This window comes from Anser anser (genome assembly GCF_964211835.1).
Source record: "Anser anser genome assembly, chromosome: 6".
Classification (NCBI taxonomy): domain Eukaryota; kingdom Metazoa; phylum Chordata; class Aves; order Anseriformes; family Anatidae; genus Anser; species Anser anser.
The window spans coordinates 11,610,568-11,630,832 of NC_139726.1; the positions used below are offsets into that span (position 1 = coordinate 11,610,568).

General features: G+C 42.3%; 2 protein-coding genes across 4 annotated transcripts in view; both read left to right on the forward strand.

Moving 5' to 3' along the window:
- The window catches only part of PECR (peroxisomal trans-2-enoyl-CoA reductase), a 15,379-nt gene extending 5,085 nt beyond the window's left edge, over positions 1 to 10,294 (forward strand). The window contains exons 3-8 of the mRNA XM_083841949.1: positions 4,015 to 4,180; positions 4,840 to 4,921; positions 6,537 to 6,633; positions 8,675 to 8,785; positions 9,295 to 9,406; positions 9,524 to 10,294. Coding sequence (XP_083698075.1) covers positions 4,015 to 4,180; positions 4,840 to 4,921; positions 6,537 to 6,633; positions 8,675 to 8,785; positions 9,295 to 9,406; positions 9,524 to 9,612 — 657 coding nt within the window. The 3' untranslated portion in view covers positions 9,613 to 10,294. The remainder of the gene's footprint in view (positions 1 to 4,014; positions 4,181 to 4,839; positions 4,922 to 6,536; positions 6,634 to 8,674; positions 8,786 to 9,294; positions 9,407 to 9,523) is intronic.
- Positions 10,295 to 17,873: 7,579 nt separating this feature from the next.
- MAP3K2 (mitogen-activated protein kinase kinase kinase 2) overlaps positions 17,874 to 20,265 on the forward strand; it is a 51,713-nt gene continuing 49,321 nt past the window's right edge. The window contains exon 1 of one of the 3 annotated variants that reach the window (XM_083841952.1): positions 17,874 to 18,200. The gene's annotated coding sequence lies outside the window, so the exon portion shown is untranslated. The remainder of the gene's footprint in view (positions 18,201 to 20,265) is intronic. The other 2 variants (XM_083841954.1, XM_083841955.1) reach the window with 2 other exon arrangements.

Sequence of the window (20,265 nt, forward strand, 5' to 3'; positions counted from 1 at the left end):
TCGGCTAGTGAAAGTTCTTAAAAACCTCATCCACAGTAGCCCCTATAGGGCTGTGCTCTGCACTTATAGCTAGAACAGCACCGCTATCGCACCGCTGTTTTGTCTGTTGCTGAGCAGTGCTGGCACAGCATTGCTCCCTCTGGAGAGAGCAAGACTCTCCAGAGCTCCCCAAAAGCCAGCAGGCTGGAGGTGGGTGAGAGGTGAGCAGGGGACACCACCAGGGCAGCTGACCTACACCAACCAAAGGGATATTCCATACCATAAGGTGTCACATGCAGCAATAAAAGGTGAGAAAGGGGGGGGGCTCTTGTTGTGAAGATGTCTGTCCTCCCAAACAGCCACTATGCGTATTGCAGCCCTGCTTCCCAGGACAGGGCCAAACATCGCTTGTTGATGGGAAGTAGAGAATAATTATTCTCTCTCTCTCTCTGCTTCCATGTGGCCTTTGCTTTATTTTTATTTTTATTTTTATTTTTATTTTTATTTTTATTTTTATTTTTATTTTTATTTTTATTTTTATTTTTATTTTTATTTTTTTTATTTTTATTTTTATTTTTATTTTTATTTTTATTTTTATTTTTATTTTTATTTTTATTTTTATTTTTTCTCTTTCTTTTCCCTTTAATTAAATTATCCTCGTGTCAACCCGTGAGCCTTTTTCTGTCCCATCATACTTTCTCCCTATCCCCCTTTGATTTTTTGCTCTTTTTTTTTGTTTGTTTGTGCCTCCTCAAAGTAACTTTGAAGACAGCACAGCTCATTCCTCTTGTGTGCCGTAGTTTGGATCTGTGAAATTCAAACATGAGAAGGTTCATCGCTCATCAAATAGTGCAATATGGCCGTTAGAGCTCTTTCTGGCTTGGGAAGACCCTAAGAAGGTGCACTGAATTAATTGCTGGAGAAGCTTGCTGGCAGATATCCTGGGGATAGCTTAATGAATGTGCATTTTAAAGTCTCTTAATCTTCATCCTCAGAGGCCCTCCATCTTTCTAGCAAAGCTTACTTTTCAGTTAATATGCAAAAAATAATCTTGCTTGGTAGAGGATTTTCAGCCACTGGTATAACCTGCCAGACTTATTTCAGTCAAAAGAGTCTGCTGCTTCTTTTGGCTAGTTTTCCATTGACTGTTTTGTAAAGGATAACAAACCTGTTTTGTTTTTTATATATGGAGGAGTAAATAGTTTTGGGATGCTGGTTTTGGGTGCACCTGAGGTTTCTGTGTTCTGTCTTCAGGTGGCTTTATCCTGAAGCAGTGATTGTGTACCTGCCCCTTATCCTGTGGTCTGGGGCTTATTTAGTGACCAATATTTCTACTTAGCAATTGTGCAGCTGTAGTGATTTTAATTATTTGAATATTTTCCAGCACTGCCACACATAATGTGTTGGATACTACAAGAGCAGGTCAGGTAGCTCTTGCTGATATACAGGCCAGACAACTGCGTGTATGTGTGTTTCGTCTCAAATCAAGACTTTTTGCAAAAACCCAGAATCTAATGAATTAACTCCAGTGCCTCAATGTGGCCAGAGCAGGGGAGAAAGACCCTGTCCTTTTTCTGTTATGAAAGAGCTTTTTTTTTTTTTAATATCTTTGGGTATTGGGAAGGGGAGGCATATGTTTGCATGTCTTAAATGTTGAGCTACAGCATGTTTGTCAATGGGCATAAGAAAGACTTGAGGATTTTTTTTCCTTCTGAAAGCATTTGTACTACATGCTGTGGACAAATATTTCTTTAACCCATGTCTAGGCAAGTAGAAGACATAACTAGGTAAGTGGAAGATAAAACTTAGTAGTTCTGACAGGCCACTGCACTTCTTGAAAACAGCATTTCAAAATTCTCTGCACAGTTTCCCCTTTCCACACTGAGCTCCATCGGCAACTGCTGCTGGAGCAGACCCTGAGGCTAAAACCTATCATTTGGACACCTGACAAATAAGAATCCTTGGGGAGGACTCAATACAGTACTATTTAGCACTTTACCTTCTGTCTGAGTTCGCTAGTAGCTTTTCTTTTGCAGTAAACATTATGGCTTAGCACAGGCTCAGTTGGTATATAAATACCTAATGCCTGTGTGAAGCCTGTAGTGGAAGAGTACAGCTTGGCGGGGAGTTGTGGATAAGAGATTCCTGTTGTCTTACTTTAAAATTACACAGCAATAACACAGAAATGCCTGTTTTCACTGTGCAAGAATACCTACTGAAGAGCTAGCTGAGGACTAGAAATAGCAGGCAATTTACCTCTTGAGTTCTAATACCACTCAGAGGTCCCTTGAACGTATGTGGACATTTGCCCTTTTTCTCTTGGTGTCAGCGAGCACTGTCATCCCAGTAATCTGGGACAGCATGCTATTACAGAGTGTTTTGGAATTGCAGCCACGCAAAAAAAGGCCCATATTGAAGAGCTCTAGTTTTCTGGTTATGTCTGAAGTGCCTGAATTTGTTCTTTCCACTTTTTTTTCAAAAGTATGTCCTAAACTGTTAGCTAAACCTTCTGGAGTTCCTCTCTGCTTCCAAGGAGAGTCTAGTATCTTTTTTGTGAAGTTCTTTCTGTGTGGGTTTTGATTACTTCGGAATGAAAACTATCATCTTTAGTTCTCACTGTGATTTAAATGTGTTCTACCAGATCCTTTTTCTCACTCTGCTGGTGGCTGCTGTCACCATGTTTACTGTAATTGGGAGAAGCACTGCGAGCAATACTTTCTCTTCAACATTGTGAAGATTGCTTCAGATGGAAGCATCTGAGCAGTGACTGGAGAGCCTGCCAGCTTTTGCTGTCTTTCAGAAAACAGGATTGTTTATTATTATTGTTGTTGTTGCTGTTTTTTGGTTGGTTGGTTGGTTGGTTTTTTTTCTTTGTTTTCTGTGACCACAGATACTAGATTAAATCTTTACATATGCTTGGGTAGGAGTAACTGATCCGTGGTTTCTGGTTGTGATAGCTATTGCAAAGACAGGAAACCCTCGTCCTATTTCTTGAGGTAAATATTACATTGTTAAGTGTCTGTTCTAGATGCCTGATCACTATTTTGTAAGTACAACTACTTTGGTATGTGCAAAAACCGTGAAAGCTTTAGAATACATTCCCCATTGGGAGTTCTCCTATGTTTAGTGTGAGCGTGTGAGGATGCTGCTGTACTTCCAAAACAGAAAACAATGCAGAAGGCTGAACTTACAGCCTGTAGCTTAGATTAGGTCACTATTAGAGCGAGGTTTAGCATCTCAAATATCTTTCTCCCATATGAAATTAAGACACCCCTCTTCTGCACTGACAGCTCCTTGAGTAAGTGAATAAAATGTCTATTGATATTTGCTATTAATACCTTCCTAGAGTACCCAAAGGTAAACAGTGCCAGACAGTGTTCTTAATCCAAAGTATTCATCCTGCTTATAAAGTATCTGCTTAGTCACATATTCACCTTCCTTTTGCTGAAGGAGAAAACTTACATCACTTCCAGCACTTCCTAGAGTTCATGTTCTGTTTGATATCGAACTAAGTTTCTTGCTCTGATGGTTGGCTGTTGCTAACTCATATGTCAGAGCTTTAGTGAATATTCAAAACTTCTGAATTAGAAAGTTAGTTTCACATGTTTACTTGCATTTTCTATTCAAAAACACTCGGGTATATGGATCAGATGAAAGAAAATCCATAGCTATCTTACATGGAATTCTTCCAACATCTGATGTGAATGCCCCTGCACTTGTAGAAAATGTCAGTAGGTCTTAAATAGCAGGCTTTTGTGTTTGGTTTTACAAACCTTCAGCAGCAAAGATCCCTTCTTCTTTCAGTGCAGCACCTGCAGTATACCACGAAGATTTCCTAAGTAAACACAGATAAAGACCAATCCAAAAAACCCTAAATCCTGACTAAACCTGTCATACCACGTCTTTGAGCTTTTCTGAGTCTGGTACCTCCTCCTTACGTGTGGGAAAGGATATGAGAGAGAAAATGTATGGAAAGGAAACTGGGTATATAGCTTAATCTGCACTCTGCCACACTTCAAAAACATATTGTTTTAGGTAGAAGCTCTGGTGAAGTCTACACTGAGTCTGCATGGGAAGATTGACTTCCTGGTGAATAACGGAGGGGGCCAATTCGTGAGTCCTTCTGAAGCCATCAGCGCAAAAGGCTGGAATGCTGTCATAGAAACAAATCTGACAGGGACTTTCTATTGCTGCAAAGCAGGTGAGGACTGAACATTATGAATGTTTTTGTTTGTTTGTTTGTTTGTTTTTTTACAGCAATAACAGAAGACAAAAAATGTAGTTTCCCTACCTTTTTTTTTGACGTGCTTGTGAAGTAAAATACAGTGATTGTTTTCACGAATGTCATCCAGAGCTTTACATGAAACTGTACATTATATTTGTGCCTTTAAATAAACATATGCTTAGACACGTACACGCTTAGTAGAGGAACATTCTTCAGGTTAAGACCATGTTTGGGGCATCAGTTGGCTTGGATAACCACTTACAGGTATATGGGAAAACCATTTAACTTCGGTGGACTATAGTTAGTAACACAGGAGGAGACTTCACTCCCGTCAGGAGTGTAAATTTAAAGTTAAATTTTAAGTACGATCTGTGATTCTCGGATAGCATTAGGAAAGTGGAAATGAAAATAATTTACGTGGAAGGCACAAGATCTTGATTTCCGCAAAAGGTTCTCGCCAAACGCTGGCTGAGACCGCACATGCTGTCTTGCTGATCAGGTGGAGAGGTTGTTATCTAAACCTGCACTGGAAGCCTGTAGGATAATCGAAGTTGGACTTATTTGGCTTCCAGTTGGCAAGTTCATTTGTGTGCATTTCCTCTGATATTTATAGGTTATCTTCCTCCTTCATACAGTGTACAATGCCTGGATGCAGAAGCATGGAGGAGTCATTGTCAACATTACTGCTGCCGTGACAATTGGGTTTCCTGGAATGTCGTAATATACATAAATATACATATATATATATATTTCTTTTTTTTTTTTTGCATTTTCCTATATTCTTCCCCTAGAACTATTAATTACTCCTAAATACTTTATATTGGAAAGGTGTGCAATGGGCAGCAGCTGGGTGTAGAAATACACTAGTTAATGTCAAGGGAGAGCAATCGTGATACCTAGCTGTACGTGCAAGGGTCTTTTTATTAATCCAGTAGAGACCTCAAGAGTGAAGGACATCTCTGGTCTCTGTCAGCTACTTTGTAAGAAACTATGAAGCAAGAGTTGCTAGCAAAGCTTTCACTGGGAAGGGGATGTTGGTGGGACTAGTTGCACTGAAATATAACCTTTGCTTGTTCCCTCTCCAAATTGCTAGTGGGTTTGCAAGAACTTGGCACCTGTTTTCTTCTTCTACAGTCAGTTCACAAGTTTTGATGGCATAATTAGTTACAGGAGTTGGATGGGGAGTAAGAGGAACATACCTAGCATGTTACCAAGTTTGGGTTTTGTCCTTCAGGCCACATAGCACCTACCTTTCCTGTTTTCCTCTTTACTGCCACTTTGTAGCTATCCTTCTTGGAGAAAGTCTGTGATGCAGTTCTATTTCCTCTGCTACTTTCTTGACTGGGAGAAGGTATAAAAAATGCAATGTTTACAGTTCTTTTATACTGACAAAAAATTATCACAGCTGTCTGCACTAAAATACAGCATCCACTCCATAGGCATATGTTTACCATATTTGTTCTTTTTTTTTTTTTTTTTTTTTTTTTTACCTTCAAAATGAATGTGAGCCAGAGCCTTCTGGTTGAAGCTTTTATGCCAAAAAGTTCCAATTTGTTGAAAGAAAAATAATTTTCAGAAAATGGGTTGTTTCAAAGTAGAATTTGAAGTTGGCAAAATGCTGTACTTTGACAGTTTCCTAAGCAGAAAAAATCTGAGCTTCTTTTCTGAAGTTATGTATTTAAACTTTGAATTTCTACTGAAGAAAGTATAAAAATATATACATAATTTGAACAAGTGCTACATTATTTTTCTTTGTCCTGATTCAGGGTTGAAAGTTTTCAAAATCTCAAATTTTCAAGGAACAGGATGATATTTTTTCATTAGCTTGTTCTTGCTTAGCTTATACAAAATAAATGTGGAGATCCACAGGGTGGTGCTGAAGCTACAGTTGTTAGTTTCTCTGCTCTTGATAAATCTGGATGAATTGTCACTGTGATTGTTAGAATAGACTGTTAGAATATTTGCGAGTTGAACCAAGAAATAAAATAACTAATTCTGAATAACAGTTGAACAAAATTTCCCAAATAAAATTGTATATAAATGTGGATGGATAGGCAAGGCTACTTTCAAATTAAATTCCTGCTGAATTGGCACGTGTTTAAGGAAATTATAGCATAACTATGTAACTGGAGGTCTCTTCCAACCTAGATGATTCTGTGATCTCATTTAAACTTGACCACAGCTTCACAGTTTATGAACTAGAAAATCCCTCTGCATCTTGGGTGGCTGGTCCAGTCATAGGACAATGTCCCGTGTGAGACTTTAGTGGGATTAACACTGGGCACTGTTAGCTGAAGGAGGAGGTGCTTCTTCCGCTTTCTTTTCTCAATAGGCACTCAGGAGCTGCAAGAGCTGCAGTGAATAACCTAACCAAGACGTTAGCTTTAGAATGGGCCCACAGCGGAGTAAGAATCAACAGTGTTGCTCCTGTAAGTAACCACAAATGATATGATTACACGTAGCCACCACACATATTTATGGTTAAAGCTTTCAGACTGAAAGGGATTTTAAAAGCTAGAGCCTCCAACTGTTTGTGGATATTTATTTATGTGTTTTTAATTCTCTCATCTACGTTCCTCAGGTCCTTTGAGAGCATTTTATATTGTTTGGATGACAAGTCAGAGACGTGGGGTAGAATTGCTTCTACTTTGAACTGACACTCTGTTTGCCTCTCTAGCTTAATGAAAACATACCTGTAAGGAGCTGGTGACCTGTTTTACAGAATCCTGACATAAAATTACTGATTGTTTTGTGTTTCAGTAGTGATTATGTTACATCTGAGTTCACAAAACTTTCTCTGTATGAGGTTCATGTATGATTGTGGCTTCCTCCTGTATTTCCAAAGTTATTATGCAATACATTCAGAGATTCTCAAAACTTCTTTTACTTTGGCTTCTGCGTGTCAAGTTAGGTTAGTTTTAGTCATAAAAGGACTGTGTTTGGAGTGGACCTTCTCTTAAAGAAATCAGATGTGTGTTCTGATATTTATTTATTTTCTCTCATCAAGTATATGCAGACAGAAAACCACTACACAGGTCATCTAAAATATGCCCGATGTGTTTCTAAGGAAGTAGGTAGCATGTAGCAATTGTTTTAAATAATCTTATAGAAAGACCAGATATATTTTTGTAGTGCACAGTGCTGCAGAAACAGCGGTTATATAGAGGCCCTAGCTTTGAAGTTTGAGGTGACATCTATTGTGATTTGTGTAACTTTCACTCTTAATGACAATTTACTTTGCAGATTTACTTTCTTGAAAACAAAAGGAAGAAGGTAAACTTTGTCCAACTACTTCTACATTCCGAATTTATTTCACAGTATACTAAATGTCAGATCTTTCTAGGAAGATCTTCCTACCGTCTGTGGAATAAACGTAACAGGATATACAGACATCCTGTGCTAAAACACCTGGTTTGGTTTCTTTTGGCATACCATAGAATGCTTAATGGGAAACGCGTAATGTTCTCTCAGGTAACGGCTCTTAGGTAGCCTCTTTGAGGCCCAATTCATCTGGAGGCTTGTTAAATATTAAGGTCTACTGGCTTGTTTTTCCTGTCTGTTTTCTGATTTATCAAGTCTTTAGGAAATAAGTAATTAGGACACCATTATTATGTGTGTTTATTTTTAAGGCATGCTAATTACCTAATGAATCATACTAATTATAGCATGTGTCAAATGAGACTTTTGACAGGCAAACGTTTCAGTGTTTTGTTTTGGTTTTCCTCCAACTGTGTTACCGTGCTGGTGGCAAAAAATGGTCTAGTTAGGGTGATACTTTATATATTTCTGTTACCTTTGCCAAACCACAGTTGCTCACATCTCACACATCTTAGAAGAGAAATATTCTTCACAAATGAATTAAAACTTTGTTATCTTATATAAATTTGAGTCCAAGATGTTCTGTCAGAACTCATCTGTGTAGCCTTATGTTCCTATTGCTGTAGCCTTCATCTTCCCTCTTGAGTCTAAGCTGGCCTGTGTAATCATCGGAGCCAGGAAGGTCTCCTTTTGCTTCTTCTGTAGCAGTTAAGTAGAGAGAGTCCGAAATGTGACTGCAAAATATGGCTGCTTCCATAATTCACAGTAAAGTCAATCTAGTATTCTTGCAGATTACCAATAAATAAATAAAAGTTAAGAACTTGTTCTTGGGGTTTTGTAGTTTTCTGTTGCAAGCTTATTTGAAATGCTTGTTATTTCAAAAGTCTTTCAGTCTTTATACTCTTCATAGTTGTTGGAGTGACAGTGAAGAATTGGAGTAATCTGAATTATTCTGCTTGAATAGACATTTGGCTATCAGTTAAATTATGTTTTTCATTTACAAACTATACTATTTCATCCAATTTAAAAACTTGCATTCAGGTGCTGTTTAGATGGTTAGTCCCACAGAAAATCCCAATAACTTTAAAATTTTCCAACAATCACAACTTGAACATATGAAAGAGAACTTAACTTTGTTTTGTTTTAATATAGGGAATAGTATTTTCAGAAACTGCTGTTGCCAACTATGGAGAACAAGGTGCAGTGATGTGGTTAAGGAGCATACCAAAGGTTCCTGCCAAGAGATCAGCTGTTCCTGAGGAGGTAATGTATTTCAGAATATTTGTGATGTTCCTATTTCTGTGTCTCTGTTTTTACACCACTTTGTTCTAGGGAGAACAGTAAAGACTTAATTTTGAACTGTGGTAGAGTATGAAGAAAGGAAAAAGCTTGTAATAGCGTGTAGTAGTGTCATCCAAGAGACTTACTCAGTAGTCACAGTTACACCAAAATTTAATTTAGATGCCTCTTACAGCTAAAATATTTCATATTCTAGCATTTCATATTCTAATATTTCATTCTTCTAGCAGAGAGGACCGAAAGAATGAATATGGGAAAAAAGTGTATCTTAAAAGTACTAGAAAGCTTACAGTTGTTGAACTGTTATGTTCCTGATGTTTGTAGCTGGAAATGTGGTTTTAGTATTGTTGTGGCTTTCATTACTGGGAAGAAAACATAGCTGCGTCTTGCCTGTGTCAGTTTTCAGAATCATCTTGGACACAAGCAATTGGCAGAAGTTTAAGAAGGATTAAAATTGTCATTCTTTTTATTAGATCTCTCCTGTAGTGTGTTTTCTGCTGTCTCCAGCTGCTTCTTACATAACTGGGATAACCGTGGTTGTAGATGGTGGCCAAAGTTTATATCGCAATACCATAGAAATACCAGGTAAGAAATGGGCTAAAAATAATGCCCTTCAAGTGACTGAAGTTGGGCAATGGGAGCACACAAAAATAAAATGCCCACTTCCTCCATCAACTAAGTCCATTGTATTGTTTTCCTCAGATCATGACAGATGGCCTTCCCCACCAGAAGGAAGAAATTCTGAAATGCTTAAGAAGCTTCTTTCTGGCGAGTTCAAGCCAAAGCTGTAGTAAAATGAGATTTCACCTTATTTCCAGTTGCACAGTTCCTGGTAATCCTGCTTTGTGACTTGGTCTTACAACTGTCAGTAATCTGAAGTTTTTGCACCTATGTAACTACATCGAGTGCCTTGACTTTCATTGGCTTGCGTTTAAAACTTGAGAAACTGTACATAGTACATCATCTTCTCTGACAACACTCACTGCCTCCTGGGAAGGGAAGATGTAAAAGACAAATTCTTCATTTGCACTGGCATTAAGTTATGAAGGATCTCAGAAGTGATTAAAAAAATATTTAGTTTCAAGTGAAGGGGTAGAGAGGGCATGTTGTAGAATCATTCTACTCTAAATATGGGGAGGAGAAGATTTAAATCTTTGTTATTGCTACCTGCATCACTAACCCTTGAGGTAGCTGTTAGCTGTTTACTCTTTCTGTTCAACCACACACTGAGTGTTCAACAATGATTTTAAAGATTGATTAGAGTAGGTATTTCTCTGAGGTGGGGGGAATTAAAATAAAACGGTGGTTGGTTAAACGGCAGAACACTGTTTTTACAGCTTCAAACTAATAAGGCATTTCAGGAATGTTTCCAGTTGTTTGCAGATATAATGACATAAAGAGATGAGCTGGCTGCCACTTAAGTTTGGTAATAGAATAATCAAGTAATAAACTTTAAAATACAGTGATGGAAAACAATATCGATTCAATAATTTAACAGCAAAGTCTTGAAGCACAAGCTGTGGTGTATATTGCAGTGCTTTTTGCAATATGGCTACACTGTTGAAAGAAAAACTTGGAATCCTTCATTTATCAGTTTAAACACCTTCTGTCTATACTGTGTTCTCTACTGATATGCTGTGTTCTTATGACAACACACCTTTTATTCGTCAGTGTCCCTAAAGCAGCCATGATTTTCATGCTTAATGGAGCATTTTAAATGCTTCCATTTAAAAAACAAATGAAAACAACAACAAAAACCCAGCCTCTTCAAGTGATATATTGTAAGACTTCTGTGTTTGTCCTAATTATTCACTCTGTTCCCATGTCTGGTAACTTTAACCAAAATATGGCAAATAAGTGATGACTGCGGTAAAAACTGGAATTTGTCAGGACAAATTCTGTCCCAGAATTCTGTCCCAGTGGTGGTTTTACTCGGGTGGGTGGCCAAGCTCCACCACAACCACTCTCTCACTCCCCCTCCTCAAAGGGAAAGGGGGAGAAAAATACGATGCAAAGGGTTCAAGAGTTGAGAGAAGGACGGGGAGATCACTCAACAGTTATCGTGACGGGCAAAACAGACTCAGCACAGGGAGATAATAAGATTTATTGCCTATTACTAACAAGCTAGAGACGTGAGAGACAAAGGAAAGAAACCAAAAGCACCTTCCCCCCATCTGCCCTCTTCCACCTCCTCCCCCCAAGCAGCGCAGGGGAACAGGGGTTATGGTCAGTCTGTAGCGCTTCTTCTCGGTCACTCTCATCCCCTGTGCTGTGGGGTCCCTTCCACGGGATGCAGTCCTTGCTGAACTGATCCGGTGTGGGCTGCCCATAGGCAGCAGCTCTTCAAGAACTGCTCCAGATATGGGTCCGTACCACGGGGTCCATCCCTCAGGAGGAAAATTCTCCAACCTGGGTCCCCCACAGGCAGCAGCTCCTGCCAGGTCACCTGCTCCTGCGTGGTCTCCTCTCCACGGGCTACAGGTCCGGCCCGGAATCTGCTCCAGCGGGGGTCCTCCACAGGCCGCAGCCTCCGTCGGTGCAGGTCCACCTGCTCCACCGTGGTCTCCTCCACGGGCTGCAGCGTGGAACCCTGCTCCACCGTCGTACTCCGTGGGCTGCAGGGGGACAGCCTGCTTCACCGTGGTCCTCACCACAGGCCACAGGGGACTTCTGCTCCGGCACCTGGAGCACCTCTCTCCCTCCTTCTTCACTGACCTTGGTGCCTGCAAGGCTGTTCCTCACTCCTCTCACTCTCCCAGCTGCTGTGAAGCGCAGTGTTTTGTTTTTTTTTCCCTGTCTTAAATATGCTCTCACAGAGGTGCAGACAACATCACTTATTGGCCCGGCTCTGGTCAGCAGTGGGGCCCTTACCTAACATGGGGCAGCTTCTAGATTCTTCTCACAGAAGCCCCCCCTATGGCCCCCTGCTACCAAAACCTTGCCACGTAAACCCACTACAGTCCCAGAATTCTGTCCCAGAACTTTGGTTTGACTATTTACGGTTAAAAAGAATTTGTAATTCCTAAACAAGGCATCTACTGGGGAAGAAGTTCTATGGTGCACAGAATATCCAAGCCACAGTTGGCATCTCAAGCTGTCATCTCAGCTTGACTGGCTCAGTGACTGCTTCCCTGGAGAGCCTTTTCCAGTGTGTGACCACCCTCTCGGTGAAGAACCTCTTCCTGATGTATAGCCTAAACCTCCCCTGCCTCAGCTTGACACCATTCCCGTGGGTCCTATCCCTGGTGACTAAAGAGAATAGATCAGCGCCTTCCCGTCCACTCCCCCTCGTGAGGAAGCTGTAGACCGCGGTGAGGTCTCCCCTCAGCCTCCTTTTTTCCAGGCTGAACAGGCCCAGTGACCTCAGCCGCTCCTCGTACGTCTTCCCCTCTAGGCCCTTCACCATCTTAGTAGCCCTCTGGGCACTCTCCAACAGTTTTACATCCTTTTTGTGCTGTGGTGCCCAGAACCGCACACACTACTCGAGGTGAGGCCGCACCAGCGCAGAGTCGAGCTGGACAATCACTTCCCTCGACCGACTAGCAATGCCGTGCTTGGTGCACCCCAGGGTACGGTTGGCCCTCCTGGCTGCCAGGGCACACTATCATTTCATGATAATGAACGTATGATGTATGATCTACATAATGTGAATTGTTCCACGGTCCCCGAATTCAGTCCCTTTGCCAGCTGTTTGTTCTCTTCAAAGGTGCCTGACTTTCTCTGTATTTAATTAAAATATTTGAATTTATTTAGGTATAAGTGTTTTTTCATGATATCTTTAATTCCAATTTTTTTTTTGGGGGGGGGGCGGGAAGGGGTACATGGGGCTTGAGCAGAAAACCAAAATGCATTCATTAGACTTAATTTCCATCTGATTTATTATATTTTCTTAGTAGCTGAGTAATTATTTTTGTCTGTGAGAATCTTGTACAGAGATAGAATCAGCTTTTTTCAAACCTTATGTGGAAGTTATATTTTGATGATTGCAGCTATTAATTCAGGGCACACAGAAGAGAATTCCTGGATAAAACATAACTTTTAGATGGCTAACTCTAGTAGCCTAACTACTTCATTTAAGTGAAATTAAGAATACAGAAATAATTTCTCAATGAACTAAATAATGTCTTTTTTGTAAAAGATTATTAATTGTAGTTAAACAGGCTTGAGACTTCGAGAATCTAAATTTAATGTTTGACTGCAAGCTTCTGTGACATGTGAACTGTAGATTTGACGTGAAATAGAAGTGTTTTGATAGAACGATTACTTTTATTATGTTCCAGAAACGTTCTCTACAGGATTTGAGCTCAAAACTGGAAATAATTATTTTAAACTTGCAAATTTGATCTTTAACTTTGGAGTGTGAATATCCATGAAGAGCAGAAGTTTACACGTAATCATGGTGAAATGCATCATTTACCTCTGAAATGGAATATTAGAAAGGATAGGGTTCTCTGGTGTGAGAGACGTGCAGCCTGCAATAAACTCCTCCACAAGTAAGAACTATAACAAACCTTTTTGGTTGCACTGAGTATAAAGAACTTTATTTGACCTTGCCTTCTTCAACCTCCAGGCAAAGCCATGGATGTCTTTAGGAGATCTAAGCTAGTTCTTTAGAAGAGACTTATTCCTGCACGTGCTCTTCTTCCCTGACAAGAAGCTGAAACAGCCAACATGTGGAGCCATAATGCACTGAAGCTTACTGCAGTAGGAGAGGATACTCACAATAATCTAAGGGTTAGTACAGTGTAGGAATACAGAAGATACATCCTTGAAAGGTGAAGGGAAAACAGAATGCTCAAGTGCTCTCTGCTGTGTAGTTTTGTTTTGTTTTGTTTTTTAAGTAATAATACTACTGCCCTCTGTGTGTTGAGGTTTACTGTGAACATTATTAAAACACATCACGTTATATTGGATATTACAATAGTAACTGCCATGCTGTAATAGTTTTGCAGTGGTCACAGCTTCTTTCCCCCTACTTCTTGCACCAGTGAGAAGAGTAAATGCTTAATTCTCAGAATGGAGGATTTATTTTGGTCCTTGGCTCCTTTGTCCCTTTTCATGCCGATTAAAGCCATTTAAAAAATTTTACAGCACCTTACAGAAACCTGGTGTTGTGTCAGCTGCCAGCATGAATGTTTCAGGTTTCTGCTGTTCATACAGATAATATCAGCTGAAGCAAAGCTCTTCCTATGCCATTGTGATAACAGCTCTTGATCAAAGGGCATTCACATTTGCAGTGGATTTTTTTCTTTCTTTTTTTTTTTTTTTAAAGGGAAGAAAAAAGCGTGTGATAATAAAAACATCCTTGACTTGTATAAGATTCGGGTGTCTGAAGTTCAGAGAAGACTTCTGATTTTACGTGGGAAGTGAATATGGCAAAAGGACTGTGAGGAACCTCAGGAGGAATCAAGGAGACTGATGGACCAAATGCTGACACTTAAACGTATACTGCACAGTGCAAATGAGCAGGGAGAAGAATGTTAGAATGATGGTTACTTTTACCATTCTGTTAAAATCTCCTCAGTTGCTTTAACATTTACCTCTGGCTAAACCTTCACCTGTACTGCCTCCCCTTTCTCATATATTCATTTGACCGATTAATTGGTGCTTTTCAACTTCTACCTTGCTGCACTGTCTGGTATGACACCTGAATATGCATTGTAGAACTTTACATTTATGAAACCAGTGTAGTTCCACGAAGGGGAATTTTTATAAACTGTACGTCTCTTATGTTTTCAGATACCCTTAAGCAGAATATTGATATTAACGGCATTTATTTACTGTAAAATGAAGTCTGAGTTGTAAAAGAGGAAAAAAAATCCTCATTCTCTAAAGGGTAATAAGTCACTGTTGTTTGCTAAACAGAATATAGTCTGTGCAGTATCACTCTGCAGTAACATGCGCTGTCTGCCTTAAAAATGTAGATGAACAAATACAAGGCAAGAGTTGCCTGTTACAAGCTTTTATGGCTGTCGTCTTAGTCTTCTGAACAGTTGTACAGAATATCCTGTACAATGTTTGAGAAAGCATGCTATTTGCCAGATCGTGTAATTTCATATACTTCTAATCAGCATCTCCTACATCTCTTGACATCTTGAATAGTTGACTTGTGCTAAATGGCCAGGTAATGTAGACATACGGGGAGTAATCTTATTAGTAAAGTCAGCAGTGTCTGTGTTCTGAATTACTGAATATAAGCTGAGTCCTGAAGGCATATGAGCTGCTTCATGAACTTCCATGATGGGGTTAGAGCAGACAAGCCTATCAGTACTGCTGCCCAGTCTCATTTATAGTGTGCTTTTTCTAGAAAAGCAACTCCATACCTGAATGACTACTGTATTTTTCTCATAGTTTGTTCTGTTTCAAGTATTGGGGACAGGTCAATAGCTGACTGCTTTTTATTTGTTTTGTTCTGGAGATAAGCTTACATGGCTTGGGCAGCATGAATGCATCCTGAAATGAAAAATACCAAGTGTGATGGGAAATTCCAGTCTTGGTAAGAAATGCAGTGCTAGTTGGGAGGAAGAAGTCTCTCGTCAGAGAGTTGAGACCGAAACAATCAGAATTACAAACAAGGCTGTTTTCTGTATCATTCCTTTTTATTTTAACTTAAGTCTATTAAAGTGGTTGGGAATAAAAGCTTCCCAAGGTATTCTCTCTTAAAACAAAGTCAGATTGGCCTCTTTGCTATACTCATGTAGAATAACTTTTTCTCCTGTGTTGCAGTGAAAAGGAGTTGCTGTAAAGCTATGGTTAGCAGTTATGAAATCTGAAGAATCTACTTTTCACTTTGAATCTATAGGTCTAGACTTCTAGATGGAAAGATGTAATAAATCTTGCAGCAGTGGTTTAGGACTGTCCTCCCCTAAGGTACTTGTTCTTTGTCTTTTGGCATCAGCCTGACGATGATGGCCTATTTGTATTTGGAGGAACTGGAATTACAGAGATGCAAGCACACACTTCCTCCTTCTGTCATGGAAAGGCAGAGTAGCAGAGCAGGCATGTAGGACCAAAAAGGGCTTGGACTAGTAATGTTTTTTGCTCAGTCCATGTGAGCTGGATGTAAATTTATAAATGGAATGTCAGCTCTTCTCCCTGTGAGGAAGGACTCTTGATCATGTTATAACATTCTGGCATCACAACCTTCACATTAGTGCCATTCCTAGAAGAAGCCATCTTGACTTCCCTTACCTGTTCTGTTTCCAACAGCTTGTTGGTTTGCCAGTTATTCCACCTTTAGGTTAAATAAGCGATTAATTTAATATGTCTTTAACTAGATCATTTTCTGGATGTAGTTCAAAACATGGTAACAACGTTTCAGTCTCAGCTATATGAAGGAGTGGTGGGGAGACGGAGAGACTGGCGGGGAGGGGGAACAGAGGACAATGGCTTAGCTGCTAGAAGGAGCTGCTTTATTCCCATTTGAAGTGTTTGAAAGCTGTGGCTTTAGTGTTAACTACTGCAGGTACTTGTAGACTCAAGCGATGTGTCTAGAAGGTGAGAACCTCTTACTGCAATCAGGTATTGATTCTGGAATCACGGCAGAGCCATACTGCCTGATTGCAGTCAATTACTTGAGGAGACTATCCTAAGTTGTGCTTACCCTATAATTTTCACCCCCCACTCTTCCCAACTTCCATTGCCTGTGTAGGGCTTGTACTGAATGCATAAATAACTAATATGCTTTATTGCAACTTCTGACATCTATTTTTATGCCCCTCTTTTCCGTATCAGCAGTTACACTGTTCTGATAAGCACCGTTTCACTTCAGTAGCGTAACACATTATCTCAGAACCATGCCCCTGGGTTTGGGCTGAGCTCAGTGTGAGTCAGTGTTTTAAGTGCTGGTCCTTAGTGTCGATAGACACACATATATATTTTTAATCTCAAAGTCGATATTTGGCTGTTTATCTTGCTCCTGATAGTGAAGATGCTCTATTTTAGGAATTATGCCACAGTAACGGTGATGCCAGTGAGGATGTACGTGTCCTCAGCAAAGCGCTCTTGGATGGCACTGATAGTGCAGCGAGAGTGCCCCGTGCTAAGAGGGCTTTGTGCAGAAATACTGAGGACATGGGCAGAGGAAAAGGGCAAATGAGGATGATTGTCCACAGCCCTGGCTAGCTTGTCGTGTAGTGAAGGAACCCAGTCTTCAAAACCTCCTTTCCACTACCCCTTCCTTTGCAAGATGCTAGAAGTGACAAATGGCCGTGGACTGGGACATTAAGGCAGGGGAAACACCGGATGTGTTTTCAAAGCTGTGTAAGCAGCTGTGGGTCATTGATCTTGCTTGATGGCGCAGGAGCAACACACACAGTCAGCGTTCCTCTTGGCTCTTTCCCTATCACTTAGCACAAAAGGTCACCTTTTCAACTTTCTGGCTAAAGACTGTGGGTCACAACAGACATCCCATAAATATGGCTGACAACTGTGCCAGCTGTGGCTAAAAGTGTCTTAGTTTTGAGGGACAGCTGTGTCTGCCTCATGTTGGCTTTGGAGTTCTTATCAATCAGTGCCGTCCAGAGCCTTGTGCCTTTCTTGGATGTGCTTCATCAGTTGGTCTTTCTTTAGCACAGCCCTCTTGAAATTTTAATATATATTTTTTTAAGTTGATACTCGTTTTTATCATTCTGCTGGATATTTCTGTGGAATGTATCCCCTCAGAGGGTGCCCTACCCCCCCCCCCCCGGGCGCCTGACGGGTCGAGGAAAAAGCTTTTTTCTGCAGCCTGAGGGCAGGTCGGGCGCTGCGTGAGGGGGCACAGCAGCGTTTTGGTCTCTCACAAATACAACCCGCCCCCCCCCCCCCCACACACACACCGCGTTACACGGGGCCACTGCCCCCACTCCCCTCACGACATGGGTGGCGGCGATGAGGGACCCGCCACCCCGCCCCGCGCATGCGCCGCCCGCCGCGGGCTTCCCCCTTCGCGCCTCCTCCTCCCCCTGCGCCGTGACGCCGCCGCCGCCGCCGTGACGCCTCACGCTCCCCCCCCCCCCCCCTCCCCGGCTCCCGGCGGCGGAGCGGCGTCACGGGCCCGGCGGCGGGAGGCGGGGCCTTGGCTCGGCAGCGGCGGCGGCCGCCGGCGCCTGACGCCCGCCGGGACCCCCCCGCCTCAGCGAACCCCCCCCCCCGGCCCTTACCCCCCCCCCTCCTCTCCCCGCTCCTTCCCCCCCCCCCTCCTCTCGTCGCTCCTCGCCGCCTCCCGCCCCGCTCCTCGCCGTGCCCTCGCTCGGGCAGGCCCCGGGGCCGCTTCCCCCCCCCCGGCGGCCCGGGGGGGGGCGGGCTCCCCTCAGGGCCGCCCTCGGGGCTCCCCTCGGGGCTCCCGGCCGCTCCCCAGCCGCGGCAGCGCGGGGGGGGGACCTCCGCCGTCACACAGGTCGGGCCCGGCGGGACGCGGCGGGGAGGGCCGGGGCTGGGGCTGGGAGGGGGGGGGGGGAACGCTGAGGCGGCCCCGGTGCTGCTGAGGGGGGGGGGGGGGGGGCGGGGGGGGCTGCAGAGGGCCGGGGGCTGCGCTGAGGGGGGTTGTATGGGGGGGGGTAAATTGGCCGTGGGGTTGTTTTCTTCCCCCTGTGGGTTTTGGGGTGCGCTGAGGTACCTGGGGGGGTTCTGCTGTGGGAGCTGGGGGGGGGGGGCAGCCCGGTACGAGCCGCGAGGCCCCCCCCCCCCCCCCCCCTCCCGGTTGTGTTGTACCTCAGGGCCCCCTGAGGGGATGGGGGCGGACGGCAGCACCTGCCTCCGAGCCGGGGGCTTCGCTCCCCGCACCAAACGCGGCGGGGTTGTCACGGATTTGCCTCCGTCAAACAATGCAGCACGCTGCGGTGGGTAAACAGGCCCTTCGAAACGTGCTCCCGTGGCTGTGGCGAGGAGCCGGCGTCTCCAGGCTCCTCTGCACGGCTGGGTTCGCTCGTGGCGTAGCACTTATTAGCAGAATGCCCGAGAAAAGCGTGCTTCCAGCTGGCATCCCCTTATGGATGGCTTTAAGGGAGTGGGCAGCGATGAGGTGGTATTTACGTGGTGTGGCAAAACCTTAGAAGAATCCCCCTGTATTTATTTTTCTCTTATCCTGTGGCTAAACCCTTCCTTGTCGTTTGAAAATAACAGCAATACTGCGTGAGGATTCTTCCTTTCATGCCTACAGTGGCTTTCTTAATACCTCCTTTCCTCCAAAAATACTCAAAGGTGAAAACTTATTATAATTCTGTTTTTCTCTACACTTTGTGTTCGTTCGTGATTGCCACCGAGTGTGGTTATTGATTCAGATAATGAGGCTGCATGTAATTAATTTGATGTTTTTCAAGGTTTCGCTGCATTTGATAAACGAGAATAGCAAAGTAATATTTGTCAAACTGACTCATTGCTGGAGAAAAGCCTGTGCACGGCTCGTCTTGATGAGCAGGCAGGCAGCCTTGATGAACTGTCAGTGGTTTACCTGACGCTAAGGGAAGGCTATGGCGAAGAAAACAGCTGTTTCCAAACTGCTTGTCTTGGCTTGCTGGGATTTGTAAACTGTCAGAGGAAACTTTTTCTAAGGTAGCCTTGGTGTCTGGGAATCCTGAGAGCTGTCCTAGGGCGTGTGATTAGGCAGATATCTGTGACAGGTACATTTATTTTTTTTTTTAGCGTAGTGTAAGAAGAGCGCTATTTTGTTGTGTAATGTTTAATATCGTGGTAGGGAAGATCTTATATTTATTTATTTGCTTTGTGCTGATTAAACTCTAGATGCTTTATAGCAAAAACAACCTTTCAAATGTGGTCGTGGATCTATCAGTGGTTCTGTGCTGTGGTTCCTGGGAAAGCTGGTCAGTGCACAGACTCGTAGAAATTACAGCTGCCTGAGGCTAGATGGGGAAGGCTTTGGGTTTATTACAACCGTAAAGATACAGTTTTATTCTGGAGAAAGCAAGAAAATCAGTCGTGCTCTAGATTTAATTCACAGATGTAGTTTTGACTTTGCGTTTTTTTCCGTACAGTTTCCTAAAGTCCAGTCTTAATATTTAGCTACAAATTGGGTTTAAAAAAAGTCGTTATTAATAAGTATTTATGGAGTAGCTCTTGAAAAAAAGCTTTGCACGTTAGCAACCTAGATTTCAGCCTTTGACTTTCATCTGTATCATCTTTACTGCAGGCTCACTTTTTATATTACCAAACTAAGTCAAAAATAACAAATATCGTGTTCATCATGTTCATGTTAAACAAATAGCAATAATTTTTGCTACACAATGTTCAGTGGCTTTGGAGCAGTCTCTGAACTGACAATAATGTTTCCTTATAAACTGCTACATCAGGAGGATCACAGGGTGATTTCCCCCTCTCTCCAAAGACACACTCAAAGGTGTTCTGGTCTATCAAGATGTACGTGTTTGGTGTGGAGTAAAGAACAGATTTTTTTAAATAATTTCTTTTTAGATTTTTACTCTTATCATTATCCTAGGTATAGATTA